Source organism: Vipera ursinii (assembly GCF_947247035.1).
Source record: "Vipera ursinii genome assembly, chromosome: 7".
Classification (NCBI taxonomy): domain Eukaryota; kingdom Metazoa; phylum Chordata; class Lepidosauria; order Squamata; family Viperidae; genus Vipera; species Vipera ursinii.
The window spans coordinates 70708713-70724793 of NC_139521.1; the positions used below are offsets into that span (position 1 = coordinate 70708713).

Below are 16081 nucleotides of genomic sequence, written 5' to 3' on the forward strand. Positions count from 1 at the left end.
CAGAAGATCCTGTCTGGTTCCGCAAGAAGACCATTATATGGGAATTAGTATTACTACTTTCAAAGAATTGTCATGAATACAAAACATGAAAAATGTTCAAGAGTGCTAATTCCTAAGCTACAAACAGGGCACATTTAATCTGATAAACTATCAAGTGGGGGGTGGGGAAAGAATGCATTATTAAAAATCACACAAAAAGGTTCTGTTCAGTGTTTACTAAGGAGTTGAAGATAGGGAGATGACCTTGACAAATGAATCCAGAAACTGTTAGGGAAGCAAGACCAAAAGGGAGAAATGCGGTGAGCCATAAAGAAACCAAGACGATAGACGAGAAATTGAAGAGAATTATTTTGTGGGAACTAGCCATTCTTTTGTTTAAGGGCCACTGTCTCCACTGTGGTTTTTTTTTCCCATCTGTTGACATTTTAAATAGATGCGGAACCTCAACTGGGTGAATCTTGGCTAATCACTCTCTCTCAGCCTGACCCTACTTCACAGGGTTGTTATTGTGGGGAAAATAGAAGAAGGAAGATGTGCTGGATATGTTCGCTACCTTGAGTAATAATAATTAAGGTGGGATACAGATAGATAGACAAACAGACAGACAGGATGCCACCGAATTTTAGTGTTGGAGAAGATTCCTGAGGACACTGAGGACATCCAAAAATACAAGCAAATGGATCATTGAACACGTCATCCCAAAGTTCTCATCCAAGGCACAAATGATGGACAAGGTTCTAATGCTGGAAAAGTTGGAAAGAAAGAGAAGAAGAGGACAACCAGAAGCAGGATGGATGGACTCAATTACAGTGATAAAGAGTGCACCCCTCAGAGTCTTGAAAGAACAGGTTGTAGACAGATTGTCATGGAGAAAAATTATTCATGTGGCTAATAGAAGTAAAAAAAAACCCAATATCTGAAGGGCAGTAAAGAAGATTCACTGAAGCCAGTATACCAGAAAGGCTTATTGACTACTGGAGAGACCAAACTGGCCTACAAAAAAGCAATAGCAATAGCATTTAGACTTATATACCGCTCCAGTGCGCTTTACAGCACTCTCTCAATGGTTTACAGTGTCAGTATATTGCCCCCAACAGTCTGGGTCCTCATTTTACTGACCTTGGAAGGATGGAAGGCTGAGTCCTAGAGCCTATCAGGATTGAACTGCAGGCTGTGGGCAGACTTAGCCTGCAATGCTGCATTCTAACCACTGCGCCACCACGAAAGACCAAATGAAGAACAGAAAAGGGACATGGGAAGACAAAGTATTACACGGGCAGTACACACACACACAAACACAGGCAGGGAAAATAGATAATAACAAGACCTGGCAATGGCTAAGAGCAGGAAAGTGGAAGAAAGTGACCAGGGGGCTAATTGACATACCACACATCACCCCACTTACTGTAGGGGCTGATCTGTGGTCAAGATGTTGCAGAATTTACCTTGGATGGTAGGCTTGGTGCCAAGGACTGCTTATCGTCCCCTGAGATACTTGCATCATACTGAGATCGGCCGGGGTGTCAGAGAACTTGGCTGATTGCCAGGAGTGTGATCTGCCCACTGGATCACTTTGCCTGCAAAGAGACAGAATGGCTAACATTATTAGAGTTGTCTATTTGCTCAGATACCCTAGTATGTATAGCACAATCACAATTGTAATGCAGTATTTACCTTGTGCCAAAATGTGACACTGCCCAGAATTTACACATGCTACAGTCTCTGTTCTCTGATTTTTTAAAATTACATTCTATTCTTCTACATGTCAGGAATGAAAAGATCACCTTCCTGGAAAACCAATTATTTATGCGGCTGTATGTTCTAATTGTGAAGATCTGAATACTAAGCAAACAAAATACTGTATGCAGTTCATTTCATCTTCCATTCTGGCAGCTGCAATTTATCAATGTTAAGAGCAATGAGACCAATTCAAATTCAAAAATAAGTCTGGCTGTTACCTGTGAATGGCTAAGAGTGCTATAAATTAAGCAATTCACAGAGGATCCAGAGTACAGAACAACAGAGGTAATTGCAGTGAAACTTATGCAATCTAATTTTTGTTTCCATACTAGGTAAATTAGATAATTTCAATTAGAAGCAAATCCATGAAAAATGTAGCAGATGATTTCTGTAGAATTCATGTAATTTATGGATAGGTGCATGTCTTGCTGGGGCTACCAGTAACAGACTAACAGAATAACAGAGGTGGAAGGGACCTTGGAGGTCTTCTAGTCCAACCCACTGCTCAAGCAGGAGAGTCTACTCTATATTATTTCAGACAAGTGGCTGTCCAGTCTCTTCCTGAAAACCTCCAGTGTTGGAGCACCCACAATTTATGAAGGCAAGTCATTCCACTGATTAACGATTCTCGTTATCAGGAAATTTCTCCTCAGTTCTAGGTTGCTTCTATCCATCAGTTTCATCCATTAGCATCCCACAGCAGCTCCAAACATAGAATTGTAGAACTGGAATGGATCCCAAGGATGATCTGTCTGCTCCAATCTTCTGCAATGTTCGATTAAATCATCCATGAGAAGTAACTGTCCAATCTCTTCTTAAAAACTTCCAGTTATAGAGAAACCACACCCTTGATAGCCTGTTTTGCTCATGTAAAAATCTTATCAGAAAGGTTTTTTTCCCCCTTTTATTTCTAGGTAGCTGCAACTCATATAGGCAATCCTTGGTTACAACGATTCATTTAGTGACCGTTTGAAGTTATAACGGCACTGAAAAAGTGACATGATTTTTTTTTCACACAACGGTTGCAGCATCCCCATGGTCACATGATCAAAATTGGGGCGCTTGAGAAGTGACATGTATTTATGACGGTTGCCAGGGTTACGTGATCCCCTTTTGCGATCATCTGACAAGCAAAGTCAATGGGGAAGCCAGATTCACTTAACAACCATGTTCCTAATTAACAATTGCACCGGTTCACTTACCAACTGTGACAAGAAAAGTTGTAAAATGGCACAAAATTCATTTAACTGCCCTGCTTAGCAGCGGAAACGTTAGGCTCAACTGTGCTTGCCAGCTGAGGACTAGCTGTGTTCATTATTTCTGATCTGCATATGCGTGCTAGTCGTTTCCAACTCTAGGGGCCTCAATTAAGCTGACTTTGTAATAATGCCGCTTGGGGTGTGTGTGAAAGCCCTAATAAGCAGGCATATACATAGAATGAAGGCTACTGCTAAGCTTGTAAGCCGCCCTGAGTCTTCGGAGAAGGGCGGGATATAAATGGGATTAAAATAAAATAAAATAAATAAATCTCCGTTTCAAAGCCGAAGAGCCAGTGCTTGTCCGAGGATGACTCTGTGGCCGGCAAAGGCACACGGAATGCTGTTACCTTCCCGCCGTAGTGGTCCCTATTTTTCTACTTGCATTTTTATGTGCTTTCGAACTGCTAGGTTGGCAGAAGCTGGGACAAGTAACAGGCGCTCACTCTGTTACGCGGCACCCGGGATTCGACCCGCCAAACTGCCAACCATCTGATCGACAAGCTCAGCGTCCTAACCCACTGAGCCACCGCGTCCCTGTAGATCTGCATATTACCAGACACCAAAGAAATCGGCGGATTTCCTACAGCCAAATCTACTGTGACACAGCTGGGTGAATAATTCAAAAATTCCACAAGCGTCTGTCTAAAAATATTTCCCATCATCAAAAATAGATACCACTCTCTGTGGAGAAGCTGAATATGTACAACATAAATGTGAAAAATTGCATGAAGTCATGGATATATTCGAGAAAGATTCATGCACAAATGACTAGTGGAGAAAAGTTATTTATAAACACTGCAACATTGCTTATGTATATTTTTGAGGGGGGGACGGAGGGGGGGAACTTGACAGAATAGATTAATACTTGATTACATATCCTCCTGACCCCAGATCAGATTTAAATTGAGCTGCCCATTGCTGGTAGCTGTAGCTTATGTCATGCTGGCAAGACAAATGCTACCTATCCATATCCTCTCATCTTTACATGGATTAAAGACACAAGCACTCTTGTTTGGCTCTGCATCTGATCATTCTTGCCAGAGGAATAAAAATGAGCATACGGGGTTACAAAAATAGAAACAGCTCCCAGTTTTTTCTCCATGTGCGATTAGTAAAAAGGAGATACAGGTGTAGCCCTTGACTTACAACCCTTCATTTAGTGACTGTCCAAAGCTACAGAGGCACTGAATAAAGTTGAAGTCCATAAGTCAGCAAGGTGAGACACGTCTGCTCTGGCTGGCTAGGGTATTGTGGGAGTTGAAGTCCACAGTCTTAAAGTCACCAAGTTTGGATATATCTGCTCTGGCTGGCTGAGGAATTCTGGGAGTTGAAGTCAACAGAACCTAAAAGTGCCAAGGTTGGGCACTGCCGCTCTAGAAAGGCAAAAAAGAAGCAAACATCCCAGATGTACATAAGCATCGAGTTTCTTCAGGGCCAAAAGAATTTGATTCTTTCTTTACACCCAGCAATATTTTCCCATTTGACATTTCATCATTTTTGCAGGCAGTCCTCATCTTAGGACAGTTTGTTTAGTAACTGTTCATAACCATTTTTCACACTATTGCAGCATCCCCATGGTCATTTAGATGCTTTGCAACTGGTTCATTTTATGATGGTTGCAGTGTTCTAAGGTCATGTGATATGGTGAGGTCTACTCCTGCCTTGGGCATGAAAGCCAGCTGGGTGGCTTTGGGCCAATCACCAGGAGATGGGGAGCTCTAGTCCCGCCTTAGGCATGAAAGCCAGCTGGGTGACTTTGAGCCAATCACCAGGAGACAGTGAGTTCTAGTCCCACCTTAGCCATGAAAGCCTGCTGGGTGACTTTCGGCCAATCACCAGGAGACGGTGAGTTCTAGTCCCACCTTAGCCATGAAAGCCTGCTGGGTGGCTTTGGGCCAATCACCAGGAGATGGGGAGCTCTAGTCCCGCCTTAGGCATGAAAGCCAGCTGGGTGACTTTGAGCCAATCACTGGGAGACGGTGAATTCTACTCCCACCTTAGCATGAGAGCCAGTTGGGTGACTCTGGGCCAGTTCCCGTCTCTCAACCCAATACATCTTTACAGGATTGTTGTGGGGTAAATAGGAGGAGGAAGGAGTATTAAACATGTTCGCTGCCTTGAGTTACTTATAAAATAATATAGTTTGGATGAAAATCTAATAAATAAAATCAGTTTGCGTGTTGGGAATCCCTTAACCCGTTTGTCCTCAAAATAAAATAAAATATAAAATAACAAAACAATATGATATGATATATAATAATTAATATAATATAATATAATATAATATAATAATATAATATAATAATATAATAAATATAATAATATAATAATATAATAATATAATATAATATAATATAATATAATATAATATAATATAATATAATATAATATAATATAATATAATATAATAATATAATATAATATAATATAAATATTATATTATATTATATTATATTATATTATATTATATTATATTAATTATATTATATTATATATGATATGACATGACATGACACATGACACGACATAACATACAATAACATAACATAAGGAGCTAATACAGGAAGGACTGCAGTTTCTTTTCATTTTTATGATCTGTGGCTGGCTTGGCATTATGGGGTGTGTTATGAAACTAGCAGGCAAATTGGGAGTACAGTTTGGCCTTGAAATAGTAACTACCAGGAGAGATTTGTCGAAACCTGCTGCAGCGTGACTGTTGTGGGGAAAGGACAGTCTGAGGCTGGACTCTCATTTTTTCCAGCTGCAACTGAAGCAAAGCAGCAAAGACAGGAGATTCTCCAATCTGGAGGTCCTGCTTTTTTAAGGACAAATCAGTTGCCGGTAGGATTTAATTCTGGCTGAAAGCCCTGACCTGACAGACATCATGGATTGTAATTTTTATTCTGAATGGATTGTAATTTTGATTCTGAATTTTATTCAGATCTCGTAGCCCCATTTTCAACCTGCTTCCATGTTCCAGAGCTACTTAATACAGGTAGTCCTCAACTTACAGCCATGTGTTTAGTGATCCTTCCAAGTTACAGTGGCACTGAAAAAAGTGACATGATCAGTTTTCACACTTAACGACGGTTGTAGTATCCCCACGGTCATGTGATCAAAATTCGGGCGCTTGGTAACTGGCATGTTTTTATGACGGTTGCTCTGTCCCAGGGGTCATGTGATTCCCATTTGTAACCTTCCCAGTTGGCTTCTGAGAAGCAAAGACAATGGGGGAAGCCCAGATTCGCTTAATGACTGCATGATTCACTTAACAGCTGCAGTGATTTCCTTAACAACTATGGTAAAAAGGTCGTAAAATGGGGCAAAACTCAAAAGATATTGGACTCAATTGTGGTTGTAAGTCGAGGACTATCTGCATATTGCTATGGATTCAGGAGCAAGATCCCTTAAATCATCATTTTCCATCTGGGTATGAGGATAATTTCCGACTCGCCACCCAAGAAGTCTATATTGTGTTATTTTTAATATGGTCACCATGAATGCTACTCCCCCCAAAGCAAAACACAGAAGAAATATTTTCAATTTCTTTATATTTCCTCTTATTTTTCTATCTAATGCTTCAGCAATGCATCCGTTTCTGGAAGAGTTTTCTACTGGATTCTAAGGTACAGTTGTTGGACCTCAGGTGAAAATGTGCCACTTTCAGTACTGGTTGTGTGTTTAATAGTCTTACGACCTTCAATCACAACTGAAAGAAAAATCCACAAATGCTTCTAATTCCTCCCTTTCATTTATTGCATTCCTTTCAGAATTATCTTTTGGATAATAATAGTTAAAACATCAAAGGGATTTAAAAGTGTTATAAATGCATGTGTAGAAATACTGTGCAAATGAAATAGAGAGAGGGAGAAGAGAGAGAGAGAGAGAGAGACAGAGAGACAGAGAGAAAGAGGGAGAGGGGGGAAGAGATTGAGAGAGAGGGAGAAAGGGGGAGAGGGGGAGAGTGGAAGAAAGATGGAGAGAAAGGGAGGGGGGAAAAGAGATTGAGAGAGGGAGAAAAAGGGGAAGAGGAGAAGAGAAGGAGAGAGAGGGAGGGAAGGGAAGAAAGAAGACGGAGAGACAGGGAGAAGGAAAGAGGGAGGGGGAAAAGAGAGATTGAGAGGGAGGGAGAAAAGGGTAAGAGAGGAGAGAGGGAGAGAGAAGGAGAGAGAAAAAGAGGGAGAGAAGGAGAGGGAGAGAGGGGAAGAAAGAAGACGGAGAGAGAGGGAGAAGGAAAGAGGGAGGGGGAAAAGAGAGATTGAGAGGGAGGGAGAAAAGGGTAAGAGAGGAGAGAGGGAGAGAGAAGGAGAGAGAAAAAGAGGGAGAGAAGGAGAGGGAGAGAGGGGAAGAAAGAAGACAGAGAGAGAGGGAGAAGGAAGGAGGGAGAGGGAAGGGAAAGAGATTGAGCGAGAGGAAGAAAAAGGGTAAGAGAGGGAGAGAGAAGGAGAGAGAAGGAGAGAGAAGGAGAGGGAGAGAAGGAGAGGGAGAGAGGGGAAGAAAGAAGACGTAGAGAGGGAGAGAGAGGGGGAAGGAAAAGGGGCACAGTGTTTCTAAGGAAAAACAGAACCAAAAGGAAGTTTCTCTCAGCCATTATTAAAATGAAACTCTATCCCCTGAGGCTACATCTCCACAAAAGGGAGCAAATTTCTCTTTGACAGAAAACTTACACAGTAAATATAGAACATCGCCACATTAGATATTTGTTCTACTTGAATATTCTAAAATGCCTATTGCCCTGGGTGAACCTGAAATAAAATAATCAAGAAATGGCCACAAGTAAAACTCAAACTCTCAGTTCGGTAGTTATTTTTTTTGTCTTTTCTAATGTCAATTACAAATTACACACTGTGCCTGCAAAAAAAACAACAACCCCAGTATTCAGGAGTCTTCAGACTTGGTCCTTTTATGACTTGTGGACTTCAACTCCCAGAATTCCTCAGTCAGGCACGCTGGCTGAGGAATTCTGGGAGTTGAAGTCCACAAGTCATAAAAGGGCCAAGTTTGAAGGCCCCTGCCAGTATTTGACAGGTCAGAGTTCCCCAATGTTTCCGGCTTTGCGGACTGGCAGAGGGAGGGAGAACGGATGGATCTGCGCAAGTGGCTGGCAAGCGCGCACAGCTCCATTTGTGTGAGCAGCGTGCACGCATGCCTGTTAATAATAATAATAATAATAATAATAATAATAATAATAATAATAATAATAATAATAATAATAATTTAATTTCTATACCGCCCTTCTCCCGAAGGACTCAGGGCGGTGTACAGGGCAATAAATACAATAAAAATACAATGTACAAAAGTTAAGAATTAAATAATGTAGCCCAATTACAGTAAACATCAACAACCTAAGATATGCAGATGATACCACTCTAATGGCAGAAAGTGAAGAAGAACTAAAGAGCCTCTTGTTGCGGGTGAAGAAGGAGAGTGCAAAACTTGGGTTGAAACTAAACATTAAGAAAACCAAGATCATGGCATCTGGCCCTCTCAATTCCTGGCAAATAGATGGGGAAGAAATGGAGGTAGTGACAGATTTTATTTTCCTGGGCTCCAAGATCACTGCAGATGGGGACTGTAGCCAAGAAATTAAAAGACGCTTGCTCCTTGGGAGGAAAGCCATGACAAATCTAGACAGCACACTAAAAAGCAGAGACATCACCCTGTCAACTAAAGTGCGTATAGTCAAGGCTGTGGTCTTCCCAGTTGCAATGTATGGCAGTGAAAGCTGGACCATAAGAAAGGCTGAGCGCCAAAGAATTGAAGCCTTTGAACTAAAGATTGAGGGCAATAGAAGAAGGGGACGACAGAGAATGAGGTGGCTGGATGGAGTCACTGAAGCAGTAGGTGTGAGCTTAAATGGACTCCAGAAGATGGTGGAGGACAGGAAGGCCTGGAGGAACGTTGTCCATAGGGTCGCGATGGGTCGGACACGACTTCGCAACTAACAACAACAACAAATTACAGTAAAAATTAATTAAATTAATATTAAAATACCCCAAACCCATCAGACCAGGCCGGCTTGTTCAAATAAGTAAGTTTTTAGGTCACGGCGGAAGGAGCGAAGGTCAGGAGCCACCCGGAGCCCTCGTAGGCCCACTCACCCACTGCTCGTGCAAGTGAGGATGCGCACGTGCACGCACGCTCGCCAGCTGTGTCCGCGGCCTGGTTGCAAACCCCTCACGGCCCACTAGTGGGCTGCGGCCCACAGGTTGGGGATCCCTGTGATAGATTACCTAAGACGCTCAAGGCGAGCCCAGAAAAAGAAAGGTTGTAAAACGGGGCAAAACTTGCTTAACAACTGCCTTGCTTAGCAATGGGAATTTTTTTTTTTAATTTTGTATATTTTATTTTTTAATATATTTTTTAAATATTTTTTTATTTTATTTTTATACTTTTTTATTAAAATAAAAATAAATAAAAAGAATGTTAAAAAAAGCAATGGAAATTTTGGGCTGAATTACGGTCATAATTCAAGGACTATCCACATTCCCTTTCCTGCTTTAGGGATCTGTTCTGGTGTGGTGTTTGGAAAACCTTCTTTTGAGCTCTTCTAGTGCTCTTGAAGGGACGCGGTGGCTCAGTGGGTTAGGACGCTGAGCTTGTCGATCAGAAGGTCGGCAGTTTGGCGGGTCGAATCCCGAGTGCCGCGTAACAGTGAGCGCCTGTTACTCATCCCAGCTTCTGCCAACCTAGCAGTTCGAAAGCACGTAAAAATGCAAGTAGAAAAATAGGGACCACTACGGTGGGAAGGTAACAGCGTTCCGTGCGCCTTTGGCGTCTAGTCATGCCGGCCACATGACCACGGAGACGTCCTCGGACAAGCGCTGGCTCTTCATCTTTGAAACGGAGATGAGCACCGGCCCCTAGAGTCGGAAACGACTAGCACGCATGTGCGGGGGAACCTTTACCTTTACCTTTAGTGCTCTTGAAGCAAAAGCCTTGTGACAGAAAAGAGCTCTAATCACAGAGACAGACTGGCTGTTCTGGTCACGCCTGCCAACAGGTTGAGACAGGGAAAACAAAAATGCAGGAGAATTGGAGAAACAAAACAAAAGCCAAACCAGGATATCCTGCACTGGACAGAAGGCCTAGAAATCAGGAATGTCATTTGCTATTTACCTTTTGACTTTGTTGTTGTTGTTAGTTGCGAAGTCGTGTCTGACCCATCGCGACCCTATGGACAATGTTCCTCCAGGCCTTCCTGTCCTCTACCATCTTCTGGAGTCCATCTAAGCTCACGCCTACTGCTTCAGTTACTCCATCCAGCCAGCTCATTCTCTGTCGTCCCCTTCTTCTCTTGCCCTCAACCTTTCCCAGCATGAGGCTCTTCTCCAGTGAGTCCTTCCTTCTCATTAGGTGGCCAAAGGATTTGAGTTTCAACTTCAGGATCTGGCCTTCTAAAGAGCAGTCAGGGTTGATCTCCTCTAGGACTGACCGGTTGGATCGCCTTGCAGTCCAAGGGACTCGCAGGAGTCTTCTCCAGCACCATAGTTCAAAGGCCTCCATTCTTTGGCGCTCAGCCTTTCTTATGGTCCAACTTTCACTGCCATACACTGCAACTGGAAAGACCATGGCCTTGACTATACGCACTTTTGTTGGCAGCGGGATGTCTCTGCTTTTTAGTGTGCTGTCTAGATTTGCCATGGCTTTCCTCCCCAGGAGCAAGCGTCTTTTAATTTCTTGGCTACAGTCCTTTTGACTTTAAAATTTAGAAAAAAAAACAAAAACTAAACCCAGCAACTTATTTAAAATTTTTAAAGTTATCTGCCTGATGCACCAAACATAACCTCAAGTCGGGTGTTTTTGTCACTGAGGTGGTTTTGGAGCTTTCTTTCCAGTACATCAAAGACAGAAGAACCTACAATGCAGTTTGAAAAGCCCAGGCCTCTTGAGGAGTTAGTTACAGGAATCTTTGGCAGCAAGTTCAGAGCCCTTTCAAATAATGTAGATCCTTGAATTAAGGCAGAGGTCTTCAAACTCGGCCCTTTTATGACTCATGGACTTCAACTCCCAGAATTTCTCAGCCAGGCATGCTGGCTGAGGAATTCTGGGAGTTGAAGTCCATGAGTCATAAAAGGGCTGAGTTTGAAGACCCCTGAATTAAGGCATCAGAACTGGATTATTTTTATAGCTCCCGGATTAAAGTCAACTGTTGTTTCTTTGGGAGGGGGAGGGGAGGGGGAAAGGGAAGATAGAAAAAGGGAAAAGAAGGAAATGAAAAACAGGAAGAAGAATTAAGGGAAGGGAGTGCAAGAAAAGAAGAGAAAGGAAAGGAAGGGAAGGGAAGGGAAGGAGAGCAAAGGGAAGGAAAAATAAAAAAGGGAAGAGAAATAGAAAAAAGGAATGGAAAAGGGAAAAGAATGAATGAAAGGAAAGGCAAGGGAGAAAGGAAAGGAAACAAAAGGAAACATGGGGGGGGGAGGAACCAGGTGGTTCTTTTTTAATGATTCAATCTCTGTTAGGAACATTAGTCACTGCATCTCTCTGAGTCTCTTTCTACCTGTTCTTTCACCAAGACAACTCCAGAGAAGCACCATCCATGACCAGAATGTTCTCTGGTTCCGTGTTTGCTCCTTCTCTCTCCCCAGCACAGCGGAGAAAAATCTTAACAGGAATTGCCAGGGCAAGACCAACATTTTGCTGAGTACATCCTCCTCTTTCTAAGAAGACGGATCTTGATAGCACGGCGTCGTTTGAGGTCAACAGGACGGGAAAGATTAATATAATCTCCTTCCTAATCAGATTGAGCTAGTCCACAGGTACAATAGTACAGGTCAGGGCTTGGCTTCCTTTCCAGGAGGGCTAGGGTCTGGAAGTTTCTCATTAATTTCTGGTTTAAATTAATTTCTTTTTCCTCCGGGTCTGGCTCCATTGGTTTTTAAGAAACCGTTTTCAGTCAAACGGGCTAACGAGAGCTGGCAGCACATTCTAGACCAGGGGGTCTTCAAACGTGGCCCATTTATGACTTTTGGACTTCAACTCCCAGAATTCCTCAGCCAGGCATGCTGGCTGAGGAATTCTGGGAGTTGAAGTCCACAAGTCATAAAAGGGCCACGTTTGAAGACCCCCTGGTCTAGACTTTAGGTCTCTCTTTGATCCATTAGAGTTTGAAAAAGCCATCTTGAGCAAAGTATTTGTGTTATTGATTTCCAAACAGTTTCAATCCAGGCTCCAAATCTATGTTTTGCTTTGTTTTTTTCATTTTTCAAATGGGCAGGTGTCTCCATCCCCTCCTTGTTAGCCTTTACCTTGGCCAGGTCGAACATGCTACTCTTTCCAGCCTGTGAGGCCTTATAAAAATATCCTTCCTCAGCAGCATATATGAGGCCCATATGGAGATGGTCTCTGGGTGTCCCTCAGCCTTTGAAACCTTTGTGACTCTCTTGGTGGATGGCTCAAAGTCATCCAGCCATTTTACATGCCTAAGGCAGGACTAGAACTCACAGTCTCCTGGTAGTTGGCCCAAAGTCACCCAGGTGGTTTTGATGCTTAAGGCACGACTAGAACTCACCATCTCTTGGTGTTTGGCCCAAAGTCATCCAGCTGTTTTTCATGCCTAAGGTGGGATTAGAACTCACAGTCTCCTGGTGGTTGGCCCAAGGTCACCCAGCTGTTTTTGATGCTTAAGGCAGGACTAGAACTCACCACATCTTGCTGATTGGCTCAAAGTCATCCAGCCATTTTTCATGCCTAGGGCGCAACTAGAATTCCCAGTCTCCTGGTGGCTGGCCCAAAGTCACCCTGTTGATTTTCACACCTAAGGTGAGACTAGAATGCATAGTCTCCTGGTTTCTAGAGGAGCAGTTTTACCACTAGACCAAAAAAACCCCTCCCTTAACAACTCTCTCACTTAGTAACAGAAACTTTGGGCTCCGTTGCGGTTGTAAGTCAAGGACTAGCTGTAAACAAACATCATACAAAACTATATACCACCCAGAAGTCACCTTGAGAGTGTGATGAATAATACCTAAATTTGACAAACAAACCAATCTGTCCTTTCTAATCTGAATCTTTCCTCCTTTCAGATCCATGTCTCCCAAATTTTGCGAAAACCGTGTCCAACAAAGACGGAAAAGAAACAAGAGATGCCCTTTTGTCTTCTGGCCTAACTAGGTGTTTATTCTGCAGCGTTAACCTTGTGCTCACCTGTTCTTCAAACGCAGCTTAACTTCATTCAACCACGATGTTTTTTTGCCAGACGGCGAGTCGGACTTGAGACCCTCTGAATGGGGGGGCTGGGCGGTGTTGGTGGCCAAATGCCCCTCCGCTGCCAAGGTATCTCTGCAGGGCCAAAAGCAAAGTGAAAGGTTTGAGACCTTGCTCCTAAATCGATCGAGACAAAACACCTCTTTTGAATCAAAGACATTAGCGTAGTTCAAGTAAAGGTAAAGGTAAAGGTTTCCCCGCACATGCGTGCTAGTCGTTTCCAACTCTAGGGGCCGGTGCTCATCTCCGTTTCAAAGCCGAAGAGCCAGCGCTTGTCCGAGGACGTCTCCGTGGTCATGTGGCCAGCATGACTAGATGCCAAAGGCGCACGGAACGCTGTTACCTTCCCACCGTAGCGGTCCCTATTTTTCTACTTGCATTTTTACATGCTTTCGAACTGCTAGGTTGGCAGAAGCTGGGACATGTAACAGCCGCTCACTCTGTTACGCGGCACTCGGGATTCGACCCGCCAAACTGCCGACCTTCTGATCGACAAGCTCAGCGTCCTAACCCACTGAGCCACCGCGTCCATAGTTCAAGTACTTGGCTATTAAATTCTTTCCCTTCCACGTTTCAGCCTGAGGTTGTCTGAAACTGGCTTTCAGGTGGTCCAGTCCATGTTGGTACCCACCAAGGATATTGAGACTGCAACTGCTTGAATTGCTAGCCAGTATGACTTAAGGCTGAGAGTTAGAGGAACTGTATCTCGGTATATTTGAGAGTCAAGAGATTAAAAAATGCCACCGTAACACAATTATAAATAATGTATATTTTAAAAAATCACTTTATGTAAGAATAGGGATGGATATCCTCTCTCTCTCTCTCTCACACACACACACACACATACACACATACACACACAGATTTATCACAAGATATAAAATTATCAAAAACCAACTTGATCCATGGGATTCAGAATAAAATTTTATTCCCAAGCAAATGTACTTTAAAGCAGACGAAACTGAGTTGTGCTTTCTTTCTTTTCTTTCTTTTTCTTGTCTTCCTTCTTTTGCTTTTCTCTCTCTCTCTTTCTCTCTCTCTCTGTCTCTCCACTTATTCCATTACTATCTGCTATAACAAATAGTTTACAAACAGAAATTGCAAACTAACTCAATATTTTCTATATTATTTTTAAGTGTCTGACAGAGCACCTGGTCTACCCAAATATGGGATAGAGTAATCTGCCTTTCAGCCCCAGTCTCGGAGCGTTTTGCAGGCAGATGTAGTTACAACGAACTGTGTGTGTATATATACGTTAAATTTTACTGACAAAGAGTTAAAGGGAGACTAGTATAGCTATTTCGAGCTATTTAGCTCTCATCAGCTAGCCATACCCTTCTGAGATTTGAACCTGGGCTGCTTGAATATTAGGCTACTGTAGCTATACTAGTCTCCCTTTAACTTTTTGTCAGTAAAATTTAACATATATTATTATAAAAATAACACATTTTACCTGCCTTTTGCCTGTGTTACACTGAAAACTGCAAATTAAATTCTACATAAGTATTACATATCACAGCTATTATAGCTGTTGGAGAGATGGTGGGATGTTTCTCTTATGCACTTCATATGAAAGTAAAATAAAATTCCCTGATGCTTGCATTATTTGTTCACTTAATAATTTCTCCATCATATCACCTGTATTTACAAGCAGATTATCAAAATTTATCACATGTTTTTCTCCCAACTGCATGCATGTGATTGGCACAATTAAGTCTCCATTAAATATGCCATGAGAAAGGAAACATCTGAATTCCTTTATTAGAAGATTTTATTTTATTTTATTTTATTATTTTACTTTTGCTTTCTTCTTCAACATGAAAGATCAATCAAAGTACGACTGGAAATCTGCTCAGTTTATGCGAGCCACAAAGCCACAACTACGTACACAATCAAAACAAGATTTCAAGTGTTATTTTTTTAAAATGATCCATTGCAGAATCAAATCAAGAATGTCAGTATTATTAAAGCTGAAATTAAGTAACTATTATTTATCACTTATATTTTGCTTCAAAACAACTCCATTTTCCACACTTGGAATACTGCATCCAATTTTGGTCACCATGATATAAAAAAAACATGTTGAGACTCTGGAAAGAGGACAGAGAAGATCAACAAAGAGGATCAGGGGACTGGAGGCTAAAACATATAAGGAACAGTTGCTGGAATTGGGTATATCTAGTTTAATGAAGAGAAGGACGAGGGGTGACAGGATAGCCATCTTCCAATATCTGAGGGGTTGCCACAAAGAAGAGGGAGTCAAGCTATTCTCCAAAGCGCCTGAAGGCAGGACAAGAAGCAACGGATGGAAACTCATCAAGGAGAGAAGCAACCTAGAACTAAGGAGAAATTTCCTGACAGTGAGAACAATTCATCCATGGAATGGCTTTGCCTCCAGAAATTGTTGATAATCCATCACTGGAAGTTTTCAAGAAGAAACTGGATTGCCCAGATAGCTGAATTGGACATTCAGTTATGAAACCACGGCCATTCCCCCCCCCCCGTAGACGTTTTTGTATATAATTATGTGGATTGCATGTATATGTTTACTTGTCTTCTGTCATGTTCTCATCACACGCTAAATAAATAATAAGAGCCATTCCCAGACCCAACCCAAACTTCCTTCATTCCATATTAGTGGGACACTAATTCTTTGCCCATAGACGATCCTCTTAGGAATCCAACTTTCTGATCTTGGAGAAAGAAGAAATCAAGTACTGTGAGAAAATAAAATGTTCTAAACCTCCCCTGCTGTCAAGTCTGGATAGGGCAGAAAAAAGAGTATGTTGTATATTTGGTAGGTTGAGAGCTTAAGATGGTTTGGATGGCTGAGATTCCATTGCCATGAAGGACACCTCTGCTCTGGGTGTTCACCA

At 42.2% G+C, this 16081-nt stretch overlaps 1 protein-coding gene across 1 annotated transcript in view; it reads right to left on the reverse strand.

The window, feature by feature from the left end:
- The window catches only part of SHROOM3 (shroom family member 3), a 78203-nt gene that overhangs the window by 24259 nt on the left and 37863 nt on the right, over positions 1–16081 (reverse strand). Inside the window, exons 2-3 of the mRNA XM_083368035.1 lie at positions 13146–13280; positions 1446–1577 (exon numbers count right to left, since the gene is read on the reverse strand). Of these exons, the coding sequence (XP_083224161.1) occupies positions 1446–1504 (59 nt within the window). The 5' untranslated portion in view covers positions 1505–1577; positions 13146–13280. The remainder of the gene's footprint in view (positions 1–1445; positions 1578–13145; positions 13281–16081) is intronic.